General features: G+C 36.8%; 1 protein-coding gene across 2 annotated transcripts in view; it reads right to left on the bottom strand.

Annotated features, from left to right (window-relative positions):
• Window positions 1–23,415, bottom strand: part of PTPRO (protein tyrosine phosphatase receptor type O) — a 203,180-nt gene that overhangs the window by 54,009 nt on the left and 125,756 nt on the right. For both annotated transcript variants that reach the window (XM_033118746.1, XM_033118747.1), the window contains exons 7-12: window positions 22,743–22,939; window positions 15,887–16,007; window positions 15,196–15,389; window positions 14,125–14,236; window positions 10,656–10,807; window positions 9,369–9,489 (exon numbers count right to left, since the gene is read on the bottom strand). In XM_033118746.1, coding sequence (XP_032974637.1) covers window positions 9,369–9,489; window positions 10,656–10,807; window positions 14,125–14,236; window positions 15,196–15,389; window positions 15,887–16,007; window positions 22,743–22,939 — 897 coding nt within the window. The remainder of the gene's footprint in view (window positions 1–9,368; window positions 9,490–10,655; window positions 10,808–14,124; window positions 14,237–15,195; window positions 15,390–15,886; window positions 16,008–22,742; window positions 22,940–23,415) is intronic.

Genomic DNA, 23,415 nt, shown 5'->3' with positions numbered 1-23,415 from the left:
AAATGTCTAACTTCCTCCTTTTTCTGGTTCCAGGAATATGTGATTTTACTTAGCTTTTTTATTTAGTTAGGAGTTACATATTGTGCAATTCTTACAAAATGATTACTGCTTTTATTGTATCACTGATCTTGTTGCCTTTACTCTGAACTCAGGTATGAACTAAATTCTAAAACTTGAAGGAAACTTAAAGATTATTTAGTCCAGACCCACATTTTATAGATAAAGCAACTGAAATCCAGGGACCTGAGCCACTTTTCTAAGGTAACATAATTTGTCTGTGAGAGTAAGAACTGGGATCCAAGCCTGTGTACCTCTGGTTAAGAGTCCTTCCTGCACCTGGCTTCCTCCCTAAAAATATGGGTGTTTACTATTAAGTTCCATATTACTGTGGATGATGAGGCCTCCTGAAAAGTTCTTTTGCTCATAAGATCAACTTATCCAGAGTGGGCACTTGCTTGTGTATTTAAATCAATGCCAAACATCACAGCCACTGCCCTGTGAGTCCATCATTCAAGTTCTTCCAATATATTGAAAAGAAACTTGCAAAACATGCAAGTCACTTTACGGTGGGCAGGAGAAATGTTTTTAGGGAAGTGCTAAAGTTGTGTGGCATGGCTGCGGGCAGCTGGGAAATTGCAGTGAAACTCAAAAGACCGCAATGGGAAATGGGAGAGATGTATATTGAGAGGAGGTATCAGTTAGCCGCAAGTTCAGGAATGGAGCTATGGAACGGCGACATGTCTGGCAGCCTAACTGAGAAACCAATTCTTTCATGGGGCTGCTGGCCATGCAGGTCGGTAAAGGAGGAGTAGCACAGCAATTATGATCCTCTGCAAACCTAAGGAGCATGCACGTGTTTATAACAAGTCGATAGAAAAATCTTCCACGAGCTCCCATCATCACTCCCATCTTACTCACCTACCCTCATTCATGCCCATATACTCTATCATTCATCATCACGCTACAGATTTACCCAGCCTAAGGCCACCCTCTCTGCTGGCACTCTGGGTCCCATTTCCTCTGGCCCAGTCGAAGACATCACTCTGACAAGTATCACCTCTAACTATTCTGCATCATCGACTTTTCCTGCTCTGTTGAATCATTCTGATTAGCTCACTGACAAGCTGTTTCCATCCACGTAAAGGAAAAAGAAAAAAAAGAAAGAAAAACAAAACAAAATCCAACCAAACAAATTAATACTCTTGGATCCTTTCCTTCAGCTTCTGCTCATTTCCTCTCCTCTTTGTAATAACATTCCTCAAAAGTTTTGTTATTCCAGCTGTCTTCAGTTTTTCTCTTCATTCTCTCTTGAACTTTCAATGATACATGTTTTTCCTCACCATTCCATCCAAATGCCTCCTCCCCAAATAACCAATGACTTTTGCGTTGCTAAGATCAGTGGTCAATTCTCATTCCTCATCTTACTTGACTAACCAGCAGTCTTGACAAGTTGATCACGGTTACTCACTTAACTTTCTTTGTTTGGCTCTCAGTACATCACATTTTCTGTGCCTCTTTTTATTACGCTGGCTATTCCTTCACAGGCTCTTTTGCTGGTTCCCCCTCAGAACTTCCACTTCTTACAGTTGGAGTGCTGCTGGGCTTAGTCCTTGGATAGCATTCTTTTTTTCTTTATTCATTCCTCGGTAACCTCTTCAAGTCTATCTCCTGACTACCTTCATATTTATAGTTCTAATCCTAAAGTGTCCAAGCGCCTACTGCCTACCTGATATCTGTTCTTTAATGTTTAATTGGTACCTTCCGATGATGACACATCCAAACTTGAACTTCTGATCTTTCCCCCAAACCTGCCTCTGCTATAACCTTCACCATCGATAAACAGCACCTCTAGCCTTCCCATTGCGCAGGCCCCAGATCTTAGCATCTCCCTAGACTTCTTTCACTCATTCATAAATAGCATCTAAATTCATTAACAGATTCTCTCAGTTCCACCTTTAAAATAAAATTTTCATCATCCTCATGACTACCACCTTAATACAAGCGAGAGTCATCTCTTATCTGGATAGATCCAGTAGCCTCCTAACTTTAAGCTGACCATGTCGTTTATATCAAGTGTCCAAATTATAATACTTTGGGAGGAACAGTGTTGCTAAAAAAGATGACTAGCTTCTAACTGATCGATAACAGGGTGTAAACTGGTGTTTGAACAACTCGGATGTATGGTCATCTTATCTAACTTGTTGCCTGCTTTTACCCGCATCCCTGAATAGCTTAGTCTCACCAAAGTGATCCTGTGAAATTTGCCAGGTCATCTGACTCCTCTGCTTGAACCATCCAATGAACAATGAAGTGTCATCTTACTCAGTGGTAGAATGTCTTTTCAATAATCTTACATGATCTGCTCCCTTGTTACCTCTCTGCGTTCTTATCTATTACTCTCCCCCTTGTTCACTCCCCTTCAGCCACACTGCCTTCCTGACATTTTTGGAACTTGCCAGGCACACTGCAGCTTCTGAAGCTTTGTACCTGTGGTTCCCTTGGCCTACAGAATCTCCTCCCAGTTATCTGCTTGGCTCACTCCCTCCTTCAGTTTTTATTTATTTATTTATTTTTTAATGTGTGGGATTTTAAAAAATTTTGTTTATTGGGGAATATTGGGGAACAGTGTGTTTCTCCAGGGCCCATTAGCTCCAAGTCATTGTATTTCAATCTAGTTGTGGAGGGCGCAGCTCAGCTCCAAGTTCAGCTGCTGTTTTCAATCTTTAGTTGCAGGAGGCGCAGCTCACTCGCCCATGTGGAAATTGAACCGGCAACCCTGTTGTTCAGAGCTTGCGCTCTAACAAACTGAGCCATCCAGCCGCCCCCTCCTTCAGGTTTTGACTGAAGCATCACTTTTATAGTGAAGCTTATTCAATCCCCCACTGCAAAAATTGTACCCCTACCCCCCATAACATTTCCTTTCCTGCTTCATTTTTTTAATAACACTTATCACCATTTGACATTCTATATTTATGTTTATTGTCTCTTTTTCTCCATTAGAATAAGGGTAGAAGTTTTTGTCAGTTTTGTTCATTTCTGTATCCTTGGCTTGTAGATTAGCGTGTAGCACATAGTAAATGCTAAATAAATATTTCTTGACTGACAGAATGAAGTAATTTTTCAAAAATACAGTACTTTAATTATTTTATTAGTTTCTGACTGGTGGCAGATATATAATTATTTTATTAGTTTTTTTCTGACTGGTGGCTGATATATATATATATATATATATATATATATATATATATATATGTATGTATGTATTTAAAATTTTAAAAATTACACTTTTTTTTCCTTTCTCATTTCCTTCCTCCTTTCTTTACTCTGTGCTATATTGACAAAATTTATTCACTTTCTTATTTTATTTTATTTTTGGTGGAGGTAGAGAGGATAAAATGTTAGTCACTTTACTATAACAGTATGGGTGGATAAGGAGGCAGAGGAACTTTAGGTTTTAGTATGCTATGACTCAACACTTAACTCACTTCTTACCAAAAATAAAGTCTGCATATCCCCAAGTAACTACTTCCCAAACTGTAAGCTCAATGATTTCAGCATAAGGATAAACAAACTTTCTCAATTGGGAATGAGACCATGTGTAATGGCTTGGCTTTTATAAAGTTGGAAATTATATTTCATCAAAATGTATATAATTATTTGTAATCCACTGAAATATTATGAGAGAACAGATTCTAATGCCCGCCCGTCAAATTCCTAACATCTGAAAGTATTTTAATTCTTTGTTGTCTATAGCCAAATTCTATTTTAAAGATTTCTAATCTATTTAAAAACTTTTGTGACTGAGATTAAGAAAATCATGTCAATGTCATTAATACTCAAATTCCAAAATAGGAACAGAAAGCCACACAAATGGATGTGAGGCTCCTCCCTACTATGTTAAATGTGTTAACAGAAAAATAAAGCTTTTAGAAAAAAATACACCCCAAATCCAAAAAAACATACACAACAGAGAGATTAAAAAAAACACCAAAAAAGAAAACTGGATCCCTGTTCTACAACCAGGTTCAACAATGAGTAAAGTGGGTCAAATTTCTCTATGTTCCAGCTTGCTCAAATAAGGACATTGCACTAAATTATCTCCAAATCTCTCTCAGGACTCAGAAATTATCTGATTCCTTATCTTGGACTTGCCTGACCACATTCATGGTCAGGATAAGGCTGAAGTTGGAGAATGCTGGTGTAGACATTCTGTGTTTTGACTTCCTCTCACCTCATTGGCTGTTCCTTCTCAGTCTCTCTTGCTGTCTCCTCCTCCTCTGCTCAGGTTTTCAATACTGGGGTGGTTCTTCTAGTTTAGACCCAGGTTTTCTTTTCTCTCTTTCTACTTACTACTTGATGATCTTATCCAGATACCCCCAAATTTATATTTCCAGCCTAGAATTCTCCCCTGGTCTCCATATACTTACATCAATAATCTCTTGACAACTGCACTTGTATGTTTTCTCAATATTTTTATGTCCAAAGAAGAAGACCTGGTTCTCATCCTTCCCCAAATTTACTCCTCTTTTAGTTTTACTAGTTTTTCAGCCTTGTTGAATTGTACTACTATCCACCCTAGTTACCTAGGAGCAAATCCCAGCAGTCATTCTTAATTTCTCTTTCTCTCATTTCCTCTTTGTACCCCATCAGAAAATCCTCTGGACACAACCTCCAAAATAGTGCCTGAATTCTATCTACTTTTCTCCATCCCTATTACTACCACGTTAGTCAAAGTTACCATTATTTCCCATGGCACTTGTTTGAATTAGAATGCTGTTTTTTAGGCTAAAGACAAATACTCTCTTCTTTTTTCTTTTTTTAATTTATTTTTTTAAATTAGTGTCAGGTGTACAAAGCAATGTAATAGTTAGACTTAGTCACTCTACCTTCATCGTTGACCCAATAATCCCTTCTCTCTTGAGCAACCAGAGAAATTATTTGAAATGTAAGTCAGATTACTTCTTTTAAATTCTCTAAATGGCTTCAAATTGCACTCAAAATAAAATCTCAACTCCATGCCATACAAATCCTACGTAACCTGACCTCTGCCGAGCGGGCTCTGTCCCAACCGTTTCATGGCTGATTCTTGTTATTCAGATATCTACCTATTGCGTCCTCAGAAAAAGCTTTTGCTCCACAGCACTCTGCCCCGGCTGTTTTCATACTCTACAACACTGTTTACCATCTCCTCCCTCACTAGATCATAAGCTCCTTGTGAACAGAAAGTGAAAGTGGCCCTTTGGATTCATTACTACAAGTAGTCTGGCCTTTGAGCAGTGCAGAGAAGGTTGTCAGTATATACAGAGGGTGCCAAAAAAAATGTATACACATTTTAAGAAAGGCAAAAGCTGTATTAAAATTGTAATATTCAATATATACCAATAACAAAAGATGAATACAAGTCACATTTGACTTCTGCAATTACAAGAGGTGCTCAAAGTGGTTACCATCAGCGTAATTTTAATGCAGTATTTTCCTTTCTTAAAATGTGTGTCCATTTTTTTGACACCCTCTGTATTTGTTAAATGAATTAGTGAATGGATATTCTATTGCCCTAGAGCTATTTTATGATATTTCGAACACTTTCTCATTCCTATTTCTTTTCCTTTCTTTTTTTTAAATTGGAAAACTGATTCTCTAATATAAACATATCAAATTCTTCTAAGTTTGACTGGAGTTTTAGGAAGATTTATCAAGATGAGAAGTTGTGCCTGTTTGCTAGTGGAAGCCACAGTTGCATGCAGACCAATGAGTCCTCGTAAAATGACAAGTCTTAGTGCATATTTGATCAATATTTGTATTGACTGCCAAAGGGAGCTGACATCACATACCATCATAGCACCATGAAATTCTTGGCAACCTAAAATTTGTAATAGGATGACTGGCTCAAAGTCCTGCAAACAGTAATACTATTGGTACATGTCATCTTGTGGATGTTTAATGATGACATAATAACTGAAAATTCTTGGCAACTTTGTTGAGAGCTCTCCACCCTTGCACATGCCATCTTGGATTAATTTATATTATACTGGATTCATTGATAGTCTGACGTCTTTCCATAGATGTAGCTCTTGCCCTCCCTGATGGCAAGTAGAGCCATTCCAAAGAGGCCTCTGTCACAGAGAAATTGACTCGGAGTTAGTGCAACCAGTTTTGGTCCTAGGTTCAACAACAACATTCTGATTCAAACAAGCCCTGAAAAATCTATGTGCTGAAGTTGTAGTTTTCTGTAAAGTAGAATTAATTTGACTTCTGTGTGTGCCAAATGAATGCTGTAAAGAAACATAAAAGGACTAGCATGAAAGTTTTGTGAAAGAAAAAAAATAATTGCAATTCAGTTATTACTGAAGGAAAATGTTTTCATTTCTCTGAAAGGTGAAAATTATTTTGGTTAAATATTAATTGGAGTATTATTTTCAACTTTGAGGTCTGTAATTTCAATTCAGTTCATTCAGTATCTTTCGAGCATTTACAGTAGGCAAAGCATTGTGTTATAGGAAATTGAAAGAGCTTATAAAACACAATAATATAATTAGTAGAATAGAAAATAGACCTTTAGACAATGAACAAAAAGTGAAGTTATTTAGTTTCCAGAGGGGAAAAAAGCTGAGGACAGACACGTTACATACATATGGTCTTGTTTTCAGCGATGAATAAGATAGAGGCAATATTCTATCTCATATTAAGATACCAACAAAGAAAAGCTTATTGATTCTAAGGATTATGATTCACTAAAAATAATTTCTATGGCACCTTGCCTTTGCTTCTTGAAAAGTTTAAAGAAACTTTCTAAACAGGTTTAACTAGTCCTGTCTGTTAACAGGGTGATACGGAGGCTCAAAACCTCATAATAAGTTTGGGAAATATCATGGTTTTTACTCCCACTCCTACGTTGTGTGAGTATAATTGTACCAGTTCATGACTTTAACCCATACTCGCTTCATACACCATCCATAATGTCACGTAAAAATGATAGTGAAACGTGCAATAGGCCCACTGAATACTACTTTGGTAAGACCACCTCTGAACTTGCACTTTAAGGGAGACTAACAAGCCCAATAAGTTGGATAAAGCAGCAGGGACTTGAGAAACCAGTTATAATAAAGCTTGGGAAAAGAAAGGCACAGGCAACATGAGCATAATCTTGAAGTCATTCTAGTTACCTGGAAATGAGTTTTGAATTGACATTTATACAGAGGACAAAATTACAGATAATGATCGGAATTCATAGGCAGGCTTTATTTACTTATTTTTTTTCTTAATAGAAAGATCATGCAGTGTTGAAAGCTGGTGACCTCTACATTTCTAGAATTCAAGTAAAGACTGCTAAGGAAGAAATTTACGGCAGTGCATAACTCTACCCGAGGTTCTCAATAGGAGCAGTACCGCCCTCTTGAGGGTGTTTTCAAATTTGCAAAAATGTTTTTAATCGTCACAACAGAAATTTTTAACAGGCTTTCTGTGAGCAGGGCACAGAAATGCTAGATGTCCTGCAATGATCAAGAAAGCTCCAAACAGAAAAATTATCTCACGTCCTACATGCCACGTGACTTTCTAATGTCACATCAGAATGAATCCACTATAAACATAATTTCAAGTACTTTACCATTGGAAATTTTTTTCAAGAAGTTAAGTAAAATAATTTAGAAGAAATCTGTCCTTAAGTGGAGGAATTAAGATGTTATTTGAAAATTACTCAATCATTTACTTTTCCTGCCCACAGTGTCTATTCCATATGTCATGTATTTCCCACTACCTATGTAATTTTAATAAGTTTCAGTGCAAGAATTTAGCTTTTGCATGGCAATTATGAAACAAAAAAAAAAATTAAGACAGTGTCTTATGCACTGAATTACAGAGAAATGCAACTATTGGGTAAACTAAGGAAAGACGATGTTTTGTTTTGTTTGGGATTTTATAAGAGTTTTCTAAAAGCATGTCACTGCCAACAACTCTGCTCATGGTATTTAAGCTGCTAATAAAACACCCTGGATCAGTCTTTACTTACAGCTGCACATATGAACAAAATAACAGAGACGATTTGACTTTTATGAGCTGAGTCAGACACAGTATAAATTAACAGATATCTGGAACACTGATGTAAGAAGCATGAAGTGTTTTGAAAGTATTTTTATTGCCATTCCATATACCTTTAATTTTTAAAATATAAAAATGAGATCTCTGTTGTGAAAATTACATATCAAATTGAAAGGCATTTATTTTTGTGTTGCCACTCTTACACTGACACTGCCTCAAGGGGTCCATCACACAACTTTTTGCCCGTCCATCTTCTTTTGCCTGCTGCTGATTATAGAATATCATCTTTGAGGCCTTTTAAACTATCAGAAACTAAATGTATCCCTCAATACATGGTAGGTTATTGAATGTAGAAGATGTGTTTTGTGTTACATAGTCACTTCCTAGTTGTATTTGATAATATAATTATTTTGACAGTATATTATACATAAATTTCAGCTTATTTTCAAGGATATCATACTCTCCTTATTTTCTGTCATCCACAGCCCATTATTCTTCTTGGCATGTTATCTCTATTTTAGTTAAGTTTATTTCCCTCTTTCTTTCATTAGATGCCAATAATGTGTAGTCTGTTATCACCCTAATTCTAGGTTTTATTCTAGGACTCTTCTATGCTTGCTCAGTTATTTATAATTAATCAATATGAATTTGTTTATTCCTTCATTTATTTTTATACTTCTTGTGTGGAAGAACTACTGATGGTTTTACTTCTTGTAAACTCAAACTTATTTGCTTTAATAATGTGTAGTCATTAGGCAACTTCATTATGACTTTTAGAAGAGTTGTATCTGAACATACACTTGGGGAATCCATATTATTTTACTATAAATTATTTGTCTTTTATCTTGAGTTTGTATTACAGTTAGGACATTATATCAAATTTAAAATATCAATATGTGGGTTATTTTGCCTATGGATTTTAATTGAAGATATGAAAGGGACCATTATGTAGCAGTTATATAAAAAAGGGAATGGCATCTAATAGGGTTGAGTATACTGCAGTAGATAATCTCTAAGGTCCTTCCATCTCTCCAATTTTGAGACTCCTTGGTTTCTCTAAACTTACTATGAATAGTGAACACTCCTGTCTTCCAAATCAGTAAACATTGCACTCACAGAAACTTATACTAAGTTGAATGTACTCTTTTGATAGTATAAACAACTATTTTGCATGTATAAAAGAGAGAGAGCCATTTTTCTGTTATTTCATTGAGTTGAGAAGACCATGCTAAACCAAGAGACACAAACACTAGTTCTCCCAGCATGATTATTTACACACACACACACACACACACACACACACACACACACACACACCACACCCTTCTTACCTAGCTTGACAAGGCGGAGCATGGAGGTATTACTCCCTCTTTCAGTGCAAGCAGTTACTGAGAGATTGTAGATATCTCCTGGAGGGAGGCTGAGAATTGCAGTCATGACATTGCGTGTTACCTGCAAGATCATCAAAATCGAGGGTTTAAACTTCTAGTGAACTTGAACTAGAATACCATTCCAAACAACTATAGGGCTATCACAGACATACCCTCTATTCTGTGCTGCAATCTACAATGGTTGCAACCTTACGAATATGTTATTTCCTCTGAAAAGGATATAAATTCCTCAACTGAGCCAAATGCAAGGTAGCTCTAAATGTGCATAATGCATATCAGAATATTTTGCAGTTAATTCCCTTGTTTGGAATAGGTATTACTCTAACATTTTCCCTCATGTTAGAAAAGGCAATTGCTGGGTTGCTCCTGATAGGTACATTTTTCAGCCTTAGCTAAGATACTCAGAAGAATCTTAGCCATATCTGTAGATATCTGGCTTCTTAACTAATCACTGTATTTAAAGCCTCCCCTATTGCTAGAGGGGACCATGTGACCCAATTCTGACTAGTGGATTGTAAGTAGGAAGTCACACGGGCAACTTATAGTTCTGTTTACACCCCGTAAGTGCTGAGCTTCCATGTCCTCTCTTTCCCCTTCCTGCAGGCTGGAATATTGATGTAATAATAATGAAGGTTCACCTGTGCAGATGAGGACTACATATAGTGACAGCTGGAGCAACAAGAGCGAAAGAATCTGGACCACTAGACTATGCCTTACAGCAGAGGTGCCCTGTTAGTCCTGGGCTAGTATAAGCGAGACATAAACTTTGATTTTCTTTGAACCATGATCTTTTTGAGAAAATATTATTATAGTCATTTAATCTGTATTCTAATACAATGTCAAAGAGCTTAATAAATCAGGAGAAAAGTAATCAGTATTCCCAATGTACCCAAATATTTGGATGTTGGGATATACAGAGAAATTATTGAAATTTAATAACTGTGCTTTTCTTGAAAATATTCTGAAAAAAAAGATCAAATTATAACTTCAAATACAGGAAAAGTCAGTAGTTGCAACTATTACAGCTCACTAGTAAAGATTAAAAGGTAAACTCCATGAAAGAAGGAATTTCATTTTTGTTCACTCTCCTATCTCCGAAGCCTAAAACAGTGCCAACTGATATAGAAATATTTGTTTAATGTCTCAATAAATGTCTGCTTAACGGTTTTCCATAGTTTATGCAAATACATATTCAGATGCCCAAAACTGGGATTCAAAGAAACATACGCTCTTTTTAATTTTCTTCTTTCCTTCTGCAAAAACCATCCAGTGCAGCATTCTGGAATGGGAGAGGTCAGTTGTGTTATCTCCATATGTCCAACTGATGTATAACAGACTGTTGAAATATTCCACAGAAGTGATTTCTGGAGCAACTGGGGCTATAAAGGAGGAAAGAGGAGCACTTTACTATAAGAGACTACTAATAATTAAAGTAGTTATCAATAGAGCATGAAATCCCAGATAGAGTTAATTTAAAGAATTAAAATTTACACCACATGCTGGTCCTGGAAACTCCTGGGCCTCTAGCACCATAGTGAAAGGTGTTGGTACAAGGAGCTTGTTTCATGGGATCCCACCTGTGAGGCTCAGACACAAGACAGCCCCATCTGACCTGAGGATATCAAGGTCTTCATACAAATTTCACAGTTATAATATTCCTAAAATGTTCACTTGTTTGGGTATGCTTATTGCAACAATAAATTAGTATTATTAGTATTGGTGAACTTAGTTTCAAAGAAGTCCTGGAAACACTGGAGTCCTGTAAATCTTTTTCATTGTGGTGCAGCAAAGATGTTTATGAGAATAAAGGTCAGTAGGATCGATGAGTAGAGGGACAGAAAATAAACATAATTTCCATACAATAACAAGGCAGTATCACTGACAGAGTCTAGTCTAGTGCTTTGCAGAAGGTAGGCTCTTAATAAATGCTCCTGAAGCAAGTATTAAGGGAGGAAAGGAAAGGACTTTTTATGATGCTACAAAGCTAAATTATCTCTAACACTAAAGATATTAATTTATTTTATATTTTTATACATTTAAACTGTAAAAAATTTCCCAACTGGGGAGGAGAGCTCATCACAAGATTTATAATATATGAGCTGTGAAAGCATATGTTGATTATTTTTTAAATAACTGATAATCCTGAATATTTTAAGAAACAAATACACCATTGAATTAAAATTCCATGTGTATGGTGGTTTGAAGACAGGCAAGTGTTTTGTTCCATAATATAGCATAATACCAAATAAAATAGTTGGAGAATTTCTATGAATTACAAAGAATTATTTTCTTTAATATATTCAAAACAAACATTCATAACATAACTAATCTTGAAGTAGCAACAATAACATAAACCCACATTGTAGTTCAGAATATTCTAATATGGGATAATAACCCTGGCTTCTTTATAGCTTCTTAATGTATTCCTACACACTTCACTATATATAAGCACCTATACTTATGTTTCTTCAGAGGCTATTTTCTTGTGTTCTAATTCTAGTGAGGATATGTTTCCTCTATTGAGGAAACATATTTAAAATTGTAATCACAGAAGTATATATCTCCTCTTCGTAGGTATGAGGTATTCAGATTCTTATACTCCATGTTGTTACTCTTAAATCCAGCATATTTCTGAAGGACCACAAGATGTCACTACTTGCTTATTAAACATTATTTGGTTCACCAGTATAATTATGAACTTGACTTTACCTAACAAAAATAGTAGACTTGAGTTCCTAATAAATCACTCCGTATTCAGATATTTTATTCCTGTTTCCTTTTATACCACACAATTTGGCAATTTGGGTCACAAATAAAAGCATAGGAAAGTAAAGTATGAGATCTTTATTTGCTTTAAAATTGAATTGAGAGAAGAAAGGTAAAAGAATGAAAGCTAAAATTTTAACTAGTTTTAAAAATAAGTATAAAAATAAAGCTGAGCTATCATTATGTTTTAATGATGATTTACACTGTATAATTTAATTCTCACATTACCCTGTAGGGTACTATTACGTCCATTTTATAAATGTGAGAACTGAGACCATCTGTATCAATATGCTTAGATATGACTGTGGACCAGCAGTGTCAGCATGACTTAGTAGTTTGTTCCAGGAAAATGCAAGAAATTACCAAAGATCAATTTATTGGAGGCAGACTGCTCACTCAGGCCTCTAGCTTGCTTTATTAACTACAGTTTACATATCCGGACTTGCTTTGTTCACCTAAACTGTCATATCACGATCTTTGCCTAGTCCCCATCAGTTCCCAGATTTGAAAGACACAGCTAAACCACCTGAGTCCAGAACTCCAAATCCTGTTACTATTTCCTTTCCAATGTTCCCCTTCTAAGACCCTGCAATGACTGCCAGGGCGGTGTTCTGCCTTACTGCAGTGAATTCTAACGCACTTAGTTTTGCTGTATTAGCCAGTTGGTAAGAAATATTTTGAGTTTTACAGCTGTGAAAATAGAAGATCAGAATCATTAAGATAATTTGCTCAAAGCCAGAAATTAGTAGAGCCAGGTCTGCTCAATCAAGTGTTCAGATGCAAAGTCTGGGCTTTATCAAGACACTGCTCTGTCTGAGAAGGAAAGAATATTCTCAGAGAGTTAATCCCAATAAAGCTAAACTGTATGAATTATTGATACAGTGAAGTTTAATTATAATTAAATATATGGTTATTAAAACAGTCAAAAACATAACACAGGGATTGTTTATAATTGGTATTTTCTCCTTTTTTGAACTAACGGAGCTGGTAAGGAAAAGTGATGAACTGTATAAGTTGATTGTAAGAATTCACATGATTAATTTCTTTCCATTGTTTTTTAATTTATTAATTTCAGCACAGCAAAGCTAGACGTCCTGTGAGAAAAATTTGCAAAAATTATTTTTCTCTTTTCTTTTCTCAGTACAACTCGCATTACAGTCTCGTAATCCAAGAAAAGTTCTTGGAAAATCTTAGTTCAAACAACCATGGTTAATATCTCTGATGAATTTCCCCTTTTCATTGCTACTTCTGACCATCTCTGCTGTATCATGATGAACTACATAATTAAAGGCTCTGAAATCTAACACAAACAGTTTTTTAAGTTACTTAAATTTTGTGCCATGTATTTTGCTAAGCAGCTCATTTAATTGAGAAGTAATAATAGATAATAACAGATAATAGATACTATTATCATCCCCATTTTCCACAGGAAAAAAAAAACCAGGCTTCGGAAATTCACTTGTTCAAGGTCACATGTGGCATGCAGCAGAGTCATGATTCAAACCCAGGTCTACCTGTCTCCAAAGCCTGTTTTAACTCTTGCAGTGGACAATACCGCAGTCAGCCTGTGACTTTAAAAATGGCTTCATTAATAAGGAAATGAGGCACTCTAGGAAATATAATCATCAAATGGGTAAAGTCAGCTGAGTGCAGCGTTAAGTTGAAAGCTCTGCCTGCAACATTTCTATTCTAATCAATTCAAAACAGGGTACATAAATCAAGGACAGTGACTCAGAAAAAAAATTTTAATTTTTAAAGGCTATCATTTACACACATAATGAATTTTCAGAATCAAGCCTATTATCTTCCATGACATTGATGCTCCATCAGTCCTGAGTGAAGCACTAGCACTTTCTGGAGATGTATTCCTTCAGAACCTCTGCAAAATAGTGTTCTCTCCTCAGGAAACCATTTCCCATGCACCACTCACCTGTTATAAAGCTTATGGTGGAACTGTCACAACAGCTCAATTCTGGGTCTCCCCATGTCACCATGGTCACTCGAAAGTTGTAGTACCATGCGGGCAACAGATTAGCTATTCTCTAAAAAAAAAAGGAAGGAGACAAAAGACTAAGGGGGAAAATCATATTTTTTTGGAATAGAATTACTTCTATTAAGCTATGAAGAAAACTGATGAGTAATTTTTATTTTCCTTTCTGTGCCTTTTTGTATTTTCCAAATTTTCCATAAAAACAACAACAACAAAACCTCCTTTTGGAATGAGATGAGGTGGAAATAAAATGGTATACAAAAATACAACATAATTTTTAAAAACTGATTCAAAGGTATAGAGCCAAGTACTTCTTCAATATTGGTTTCACTTTTCAGTGTCCTAAGTTATACTGCAAAATAAAACAGTACTTATTTGCAAGTGACTGTGTGTACACATCTCCCTATTTCTAAGACAAATAAACTTTCACAACTCTGTATTCTCCCAGCTTGGACCATAAGCATGTGTCATCAACGGGGTAGAGGGCAATTGTGTACTTCATGTGTAACCTGTAGGTAACTGCACTTTAAAAATTATTCAAGCTTTAGAAAGAGGAGTCTTTACCTGCTCTCTTGAAATGCATCCTTTAATGGCCTGACATTATAGGTATTTAATTGATTTGTAGATGTCAAGCAAGAACAGTCATCATTACACCTAAGCAGTGTCAACTAATTATTAAATGATGAAAGCTAATCTTTCGTGTTTTTCTCTTCCAGAGCAGAAGGAAACAATAAGCACTTGATAACGCTACTAAAATGTGAATTAACAAATAAACTCAATTAGGGGTGAAAGCTAGTTTCATGCAATTTTCCTTCTTTCTCTCTAAAAAAACAAAACTAAATAGAATCCTAAAAGTAAAAGCAACCAAACAAACCTTGAAAGTAGCAAGCTACCTGTGTGTATTTACAAAGCAATCTAATTTACAGATAACTTTTACTGACATTTGGTACATACAGTATAGGCAAATCTGTTTATACAGGAAAGTGTGACAGCTGGTTAAGAAAAGGTTACCACTGATGCAGTTAAGGAGACAGTCGCTGCTATTTCATAGTAGGTTGTCCACTCTGATGTCATTGTTGTAGGGTTGAAATAAAACATTTCAACCACGTATTTTCTGAACACTCCTAAGTAAGGTCTGGTCCAGCTCAAAACCACTGCTGTAGGACCCAAGGGGTAGAGCATTAAATCCTTTATTCCAGTTGGAACTAAGAAGAAGGGAGGTGGGAGTGAAAAAAGAAAGTCAATAAGGAATGTTTAATATCTTAGCAATGGTTTCAAACTTTTACTTAACTAGGGTTTTCACTCTTCTGACCCAATCATTGAAAACTAAACATATTTGCCTCTGATTCCCCCCCCCCCCAAGTAATAAATGTTACGTATGTCCTCCAGCTATACAATTATACTAGTTTATTACTCTGAAGGTGGGTTATTGGGTGAACAAGTATGGGTCACTCATATATGATGATAACTACTTGAGCTTGGACATTGCACCCCTCCAAACAATTTTTTTAAGTTTATTGGGGTGACAATTGTTAGTAAAGTTACATAAGTTTCAAGTGTACAATTCTGTAATACATCATCTATATATCACGTTGTGTGTTCACCACCCAGAGTCATTTCTCCTTCCATCATCATATATTTGATCCTTTTTACCCAAACAATTCTTTTAATAAAGTTATTATTCTTGTAGCTGGCAACTTACCAATGGCAAATGTCACGGGATCTGAAGGTGGTCCAATCAAAGGGCCTTTTCTCAGGTACATCACGACCTGGTATTGGGCACCAGGAACCAGATTTTCAATAATAGATTTGCTTGAGTTCACCTTTAAATCAAACACCCAATACGATTCATTTAGAGCTGGGCTTTCAAGGCTAAAATTGAATTCAGAGATTCTGTAGAACCATAGATGACTTCGAAATCCAAAAGCCTTTACTCATGCTGAGGAAGGCCAGATTTCAAAATTTTGATGATTTATAGGTTCTGTGAATACTGAATGTTCACAGCACATTCAAATTCTATGGCTGGATTTAATAAGACCCATGAACTACTTTATACCCGTCAATGTCAATTGTAACTATGTACACTAGAGACACATCAGCTTCTAACCATAATCAAATCAGCAATACCATAAGGATAGTCTGACATCCTAAATTGTAGTGTCAGCTGATTACATACAAAGATCAGTACAGGAATGCCTTCAGTCCCTCGTCACTTAGAAGCATATAGTATCTAATTATAGAGATGGAAATGACTTCAGAGATCTAGTCCAAATCTCTCATTTAATAGACGAAGAGAGTAAAGCCAAAGATGGTCATGGTCCCATATTTAGATTCAGTGTTGGGACTAGAAGCCCAGCGTTGTGACCTCTAATCCACATTACAAGCCAGTAACAGGCTGAGCATCGAGATACAGCAGTAAACACTTTGCAAGGCTATTATGACCCATGAAAGAATGATGTAGTAGAGAACAGTTCTCACTTAGATGAGCTCATCTTTACTGTCCTTTATTGAACTTTTGGTTATGTAACAAATAACCAAAATAAAGAGAAATAACCAAATAAAGAGAAAAATAGTGAGAGCAGATACATGAATAAAATATATCCCTTAAAGTACAATGTTGGCGTATACAAGGATTGATGATTCAACTAACAGGTTAGGAAGTATGCTGCTTTAACCTTTAGTGCTTCTAATATTAAGACAGGCTGCCTTGGTGGGAAAAACACACGTTCTCTATTCAGACTGTCTGAGATCAAATCTTAACTCTACCCCTTATAAGCATGGGAATTTATTGATAACTTATAATTTAAAAAATAATTCTTACCTTGGTTTCCTTATTGATAAACCATAGACAATACTATTATGTACCTCATAGAGTTGTAAGAATGCTTAAACTATAGTATAAGTAAAGGTAACTCTTACTACTCATCAACTGTTTGGCTTCTATGGTACATAACATTGTAAAATTGTTGCAGGAAGGAGCATGAATCAGTGGCAAATAATACTGTTGACAGCTTGACTATACTATAATATAATATATTTTTTTAGTTTTATCTCAATTTTAAGAGTAAACATACTACTGGTGATATGATATGAATGAAAACCTTTCCAATACCAGAAACTGATTCTACACAATAGAAATTGCATAATTTGAATTGGTACGACTTGCTCTACACATAAGTAGGGGGACCAGCATATCAAAATTTCTTTTCCATTTACTTGACCAAAATAAGATTAAACTGAATTAATAAGTTAGCATTTCCACCTTTCCTTTCCTATTTATACTCTCTTACATCAGGGTTTCTTGTCCATGCTTTGAATTTAATTCTGCTACAAGTCATCTAGATAAAGCTAGTCAACGAGATATACTCAACTGAGAGAATTTCCTAAAAAAACAAACTATGCCCAAGTACATGTACGTTACGCACAACTAAGCAGTACTGTTTTATTTCCTTAAAATACATTTTAAATGATAAAACTAAGATTTGCCCATTGTAAAAATTTTTCACACAGAAGAGTAAATGAAGTAAATTGGAAGTCTTATTATACTCCTCCCACTATTTCCAACATTTTGGTGGGCGACCTTCCAGGCTTTCCTCTCTCTCTCTCTCTGTGTATGTATATATATATATACACATAACTATTATGATATTGAACCATATAGATGTTACATTATCAACATTGCTCCAAACATTTTAAAAGATTTTTATTAAAAATAGAGCTAGCACATAATATTATATTAGTGTCAGGGGTACGCCATAGTTATTCAACATTTATATACCTAAAGAAGTGATCACCATGATAAGTCCAGCAAGTATCTGACACCATACTATGCTATCACAATTTTATTGACTATATCCCTTATGCTGTATGTTTCATTCATATGACTTATTTGTTTTATACCTGGAAATTTGAACCTCTTATTCTCCTTCATATTCTCCCCCTTTTTAATTTTTCAGTTACATTTGACATTTGATATTATTTTATATTAATTTCAGGTACACAGCATATAGTTAGACATTTATATATTAATGATTTAAGAAGTGATCCCCCTGACTAGTCTAGTACCCACCTGGAACTATACATAGTTATTACCATATCATTGACTATTCCTTTGCTTTACTTTACATCTTCATGACTATTTTGTAACTACCAATTTGTACTTAATGCCTTCACCTTTTTCACCCTGCCCCAACCACCTCCATCTCTCACCCCAACAAATCTGGTACCCTTCTGATACCATACATAATTATTACAATGTTATTGACTATATTCCTTATGATATTCCCTACATCCCCATGACTGCTGTGTAACAACTAATTTGTACTTCTTAATCCTGTCTCCCTTTTTTATACCCATATACCCACACCGCCAATTCCCCCTCCCATCTGGAAACCATCAAAATGTTCTCTGTATCTATGAGTTTGTTTCTGTTTTGTTTGTTTGTTCATTTTGTCCATTAGATTCTACATACAAGTGAAGTCACATTGAATCTGTCTTTCTCTGTCTGACACTTCACTCATCACAATATGGTCTAGGTCCATTCATGGAAGAACCCATTCCCTTCCATGACTGAGCAATATTCCATTGTATACATGTACTACCTCCTCTTTATCCATTCTTCCCTTAATGGACATCCAGGCTTCTTCCACATCTTGGCCATTGTAAACATCTTGGCCATTGCTGCAACGAACGTATAGATGCACACAACCCCTCCAAGAAGCGTTTTGGGTTTCTTCAGATAAATACCCTGAAGCGGGATTACTGGGTCCTTCATAGTTTCTTCTTATAGCCTTTGTTTTAAAGTCAATTTTGTCTGGCATAAGTATTGCAACCCCAGATTTTTTTGTTTTGTTTTGTTTCCATTTTCATGAAATAACTTTTCCCTTTAATTTCCTTTTAATTTCCATCTCTGTGTCTTTTTCAATCTGAAGTAAGTCTCTTGTAGGCAACATATGTAAGGGTTTTGTTTTCTTATCCATTCAGTCCTCCTATGTCTTTTGATTGGAGCATTCAATCCATTTACATTGAAAGTAATTGTTGATACATAGGTAGCTATTGCCATTTTATTCATAATTTTGATTTTGTTCTTTTTTTTTTTCCTGTCAAAGAAAACCCTGTAACATTCCTTGTAATACTGGTTTGGTGGTGAAGAACTCCTTGAGCTTTTTCTTGTCTGGGAAGCTCTTTATCTGTCCTTCAATTTTAAGTGATAGCCTTGCTGGGTAGAGTAATCTTGGTTGTAGTCCTTGCTTTTCATCACATTGACTATTCTGTGCCAATCCCTTTTGGCCTGAAAAGTTTTTGTTGAGAAATCAGTTGACAGTCTTGTGGGGGCTCCCTTATAAGTTACTAGTTGCCTTTCTCTTGCTGCTTTTAGGATAATCTCTGTCTTTAACCTTTGCCATTTTAATTATAATGTGCCTTGGTGTGGTCCTTGTTTGGGACTCACTGTGCTTCCTGGACTTGTCTGTCTATTTCCTTCACCAGGTTATGAAAGTTTTCAGTCATTATTTCTTCAAATACACTCTCAATCCCTCGCTTTCTTTCTTCTCCTGATATTCCTATACTGTGAATGTTGTTACACCTGATGTTTTCCCAGAGGTCTCTTAAACTATCTTCTTTTTCTTTTTTTCAGATTTTTTTTCTGTTCTAATTAGGGTATTTTATGCTACCTTGTCCTCCAAATCACTGATTTGATCCTATGCTTCATCTAGTCTGCTAGTGATTCTAGTGTACTTTTTGTTTCAGTTATCGTATTCTTCAATTCTGATTGGTTATTTTTATGGTTTCTTTGATCTTTTTTTATGTTTGCTATCTCTTTGTTGAAGTTCTAAGTTCCTTGAGCATCCTTATATCCTTGTTTTGAACTCTGTCTCTGGTGGGTTGCTTGTCTCCATTTTGTTTAGTTATTTTTCTGGAGTTTTCTTCTGTTCTTTCATTTGGGATGTATTTCTTTGTTTCCTCATTTTGGCTGCCTCCCTGTGTTTGTTTTCAAGTATTAGGTAGATCTACTATGACTCCCAGTCTTGGCCAGGTGGCCTTATGTAGTAGGTGTCCTGTGAGCCCTGGCACGGTCTTTCTGGTCTCCTGAGCTGGGTGTTCCAGGAGTGTCCCTTGTGTGGGTTGTGTGTGCCTTCCTGTTATAGTTGAGCCTTGACAGCTGTTGGCATATCAGTGGGTGGTATGGATGCTCAAGCTGACTGGCTATGAGGTTTGGCCACATCCGCAGCATATGGGCTGCTGTGTGGAGGGCTTAGCCCATGGAGCTGGATTTGCCCTAGCAGGCTCTGGTGCCTGTTGAGACCATCCTTTGTGTATGCTGCTTATGGGGCTAATTGGTTGGTCCTCTGCTGTGGTCTGAAGTCAACCTCCAAGTGTATTGGTTCTGGGTCCTCTTGGGAGGGACTCCCAAGTTTTGGGTGGAGGCCCAACTCAGCTACTGCCTGTGACTGGCCTGGGAATACCTGGTAGGAACTACAAAATGATCCACGGTTGGTTGCTTCCTTTGCTGTACCTGGAGGCAAGTGGGAGAGTCCACGCTGTGAACCAAGGATGGCTGTCCTCAGTAGTGGGTCTGGGGTAGCTCCCCAAAAAACCAGTACACTCCAAGAGCTGCTGCTACCTATTGGCTCCTATAAGGTTCAGTCACTGATAAAGCCTTCTTCGGTATGCAAGTCAGGTGAGGCAGGGTCGTAGTGTCAGCAGTGGAGCAGCAGAGCTCACCGGGCCAATCAGATTCCGATTTGGCCTGTGGGGGTGGGCTCAACACAGGAAAGATGGCACCATCTTGGATCTCTTCCCAGTTTTTGAGAATTTTTGAACTGATGTTTCCTCATCTGATACTGTGTGAACACATGAGTGTGTGTGTATGTGTGTGTGTAGTGAAGCAATGGATGATGGAGGTATAATAATAACACAATCACCAAAACATTCTTGTGGTAATTGAGATAACACCTAGCACAGTGGTTACTTCCTATCCTTCTTTTTAAATATTGGCTTCCTTGCCTATAATCCTCAACAGTTTCATATTTGCACTTCATGAAGGTGTTGTCAAAGTACACTTAGATCAACCTTTTCTGGCTCATTTATAATTTATACTATCTATACCTTTAGCCTTTTGCTTCTATGCTAAAGATGTGTAATTTGTACATTAGATGGGGCAAGGAAGAAATGTACCTTTGAGCAGTCAAGTTCAAGGTCACACTCTGTAAGAGAAACACATTTTTCTGTCAATGTAGAAAGCCAGTCATCTTTGGTATGCTCAGGGAGGGAAGCTAATAAGCTACACAGTGAGCCATGATCACTTGTTAATTGGTTCAGCATGTTTACTCTGTAATTTAATTCAAGTCAAGGGGTGGCCCATTTTCAAGTAAGGGCTTATCTCAGGGCTCTAAGGCTTTCTAGTGCTCCAAAGACTACGATTCCTGAATTCATTTTATCATTTTAAAATTTCTTACTCTTTGAATTTCACTAAATGCCTGACTTTTGTGGGATAAGTGGAAACATCCCAAATAGGTTTCATATAGCAAACATCTTCTTTGAGTATTATATTTCCAGTGTATTCCACATGAATTGATAATGTTTTTGCCTTTGGGGAAGTGAATATTGTGTTTGTAAGACACCAAGAATTAGTAAATTTGATCTAATAAAATAATAAAACCAGGTTTTCAGAAAATAGGACTGGGTTCCAGGCTTCCCGTGGGCATTCAGGGCATCAGAGAACAAGGTCTGCTCTCGGGCCCAAAGTGTGTGGTTTCATTCAGGACTGATGACTGGCCTTTTGCACACATTCTGGTAGCCACTCCCAGAACTACTGATTTGCACACTGTTTCCACTTGCCTCTCACACTCTCTTGTGCTTAGCTAACTCCTATTCATGTTTCAAACTCTCCTCAGTTGTGATTAGTGAGCCATGCATACTTTTAATTTTCAAATTATTTTTTCAATGAGCATGCATTCATTTTATAGTTAAAATAACAAGAAAAAGACCCCCCCCCAAAATAAAACAAACAAACAAAAACTGCCCCAAACCCTCTGCTTGGTTGTCACCTCCCCTGCGGGAAGTTTTTCTCACCAGTTTCTCAATGCTCCTGACCCAGTCCATATTTACTCATGCCTAGCTCCTTTCTGTGAACTTATATGATCCCTCAATCACTTACTTTTAGCTTAGGCCTTATTTTATACTCTGCAGTAATTATATGTTCATTTTTCCAATGTTCTCACTAAACTGTAAACTCTGCAAGAGTAGGACATATAAAAATTATCTAGATTCCCCAACACCTACCTTAGTACCTGGCACACCATAGGTGCTCAGTAAATTATATTGAATGAGGAGTAAAAGTGAAAGGAAGACGGCCATCCTCAGAGGGAAAAGGAAGATGACTAACCAAAGCCCCATGCATACTCATTCCCCAGCTCCTCTTGGACTCTGGGTATCACTGCTTATGATGCACCCCGGAGACCCGAGCGCAGCTTCTCGCAATGGCCTCCTCGCATTGCCCATGAGGCTGGGCTGCAGTCGGTGAGCGAGCGAGCCTGCCAGCAGTTCCTTTCCTTTACCTGAGTGCAGTACTGTTTTTCTAGCCTCTGGCTCTCCTTTTGTTTCTGGCAGGTGAGTGACACCACAGACACAATGGTGCCATTGTAGTTTTCTTGGGAAGATGTCCAGGATGTCAAGGCTGTGGTTGGGCTTAACACATGGACACTCACATGCTGGGGCTTCTCAGTTAGTTCTTCAATCCACTCTCCTGAAGGGCCTGAACATGTTAAATGAGAACACAAGGGACGTTTTATGCTGAGCTGGTTGTGATAAAGCATTCTAGTTTTAAAAGGCATTTTCTTTTCCTTTGCCCTTACAAAGATTTTCACAGTAAGACTGGCAGCCAGACCGGCAGGCTGCACGTTCTTGGCCTAGTGGCCTAGCTAGCATCCTCCACTGCAACGCTCACCATTCACCTGAACAATAGCAGCAGCAACAAAACCAGTTCTACTGAGAGGTGGAAGCTCCACTTCAATTGTTACGTGCATCTGAGATTAGTTTGGTAAACTCTTCACCAGAGAGAATTTACTTCTCTTTTAACAGAGTAGGTCTGATAGTGTGGTATTTCATCAGTATTTTTTAATTTCTTTGCTGTTAGGATCTTTGGTCTCTAGAAATAATTACTTTGAAATTCAAATTAGCCTCTACTACAATTGTGGGGATGGGGGTGGGAGGGAGTCAAATGTGGTAACA

The sequence above is a fragment of the Rhinolophus ferrumequinum genome, chromosome 10 (assembly GCF_004115265.2).
Source record: "Rhinolophus ferrumequinum isolate MPI-CBG mRhiFer1 chromosome 10, mRhiFer1_v1.p, whole genome shotgun sequence".
NCBI lineage: Eukaryota > Metazoa > Chordata > Mammalia > Chiroptera > Rhinolophidae > Rhinolophus > Rhinolophus ferrumequinum.
Note: the sequence above shows the minus strand (reverse complement) of the source record. Positions and strands in the feature narration are given on the sequence as shown.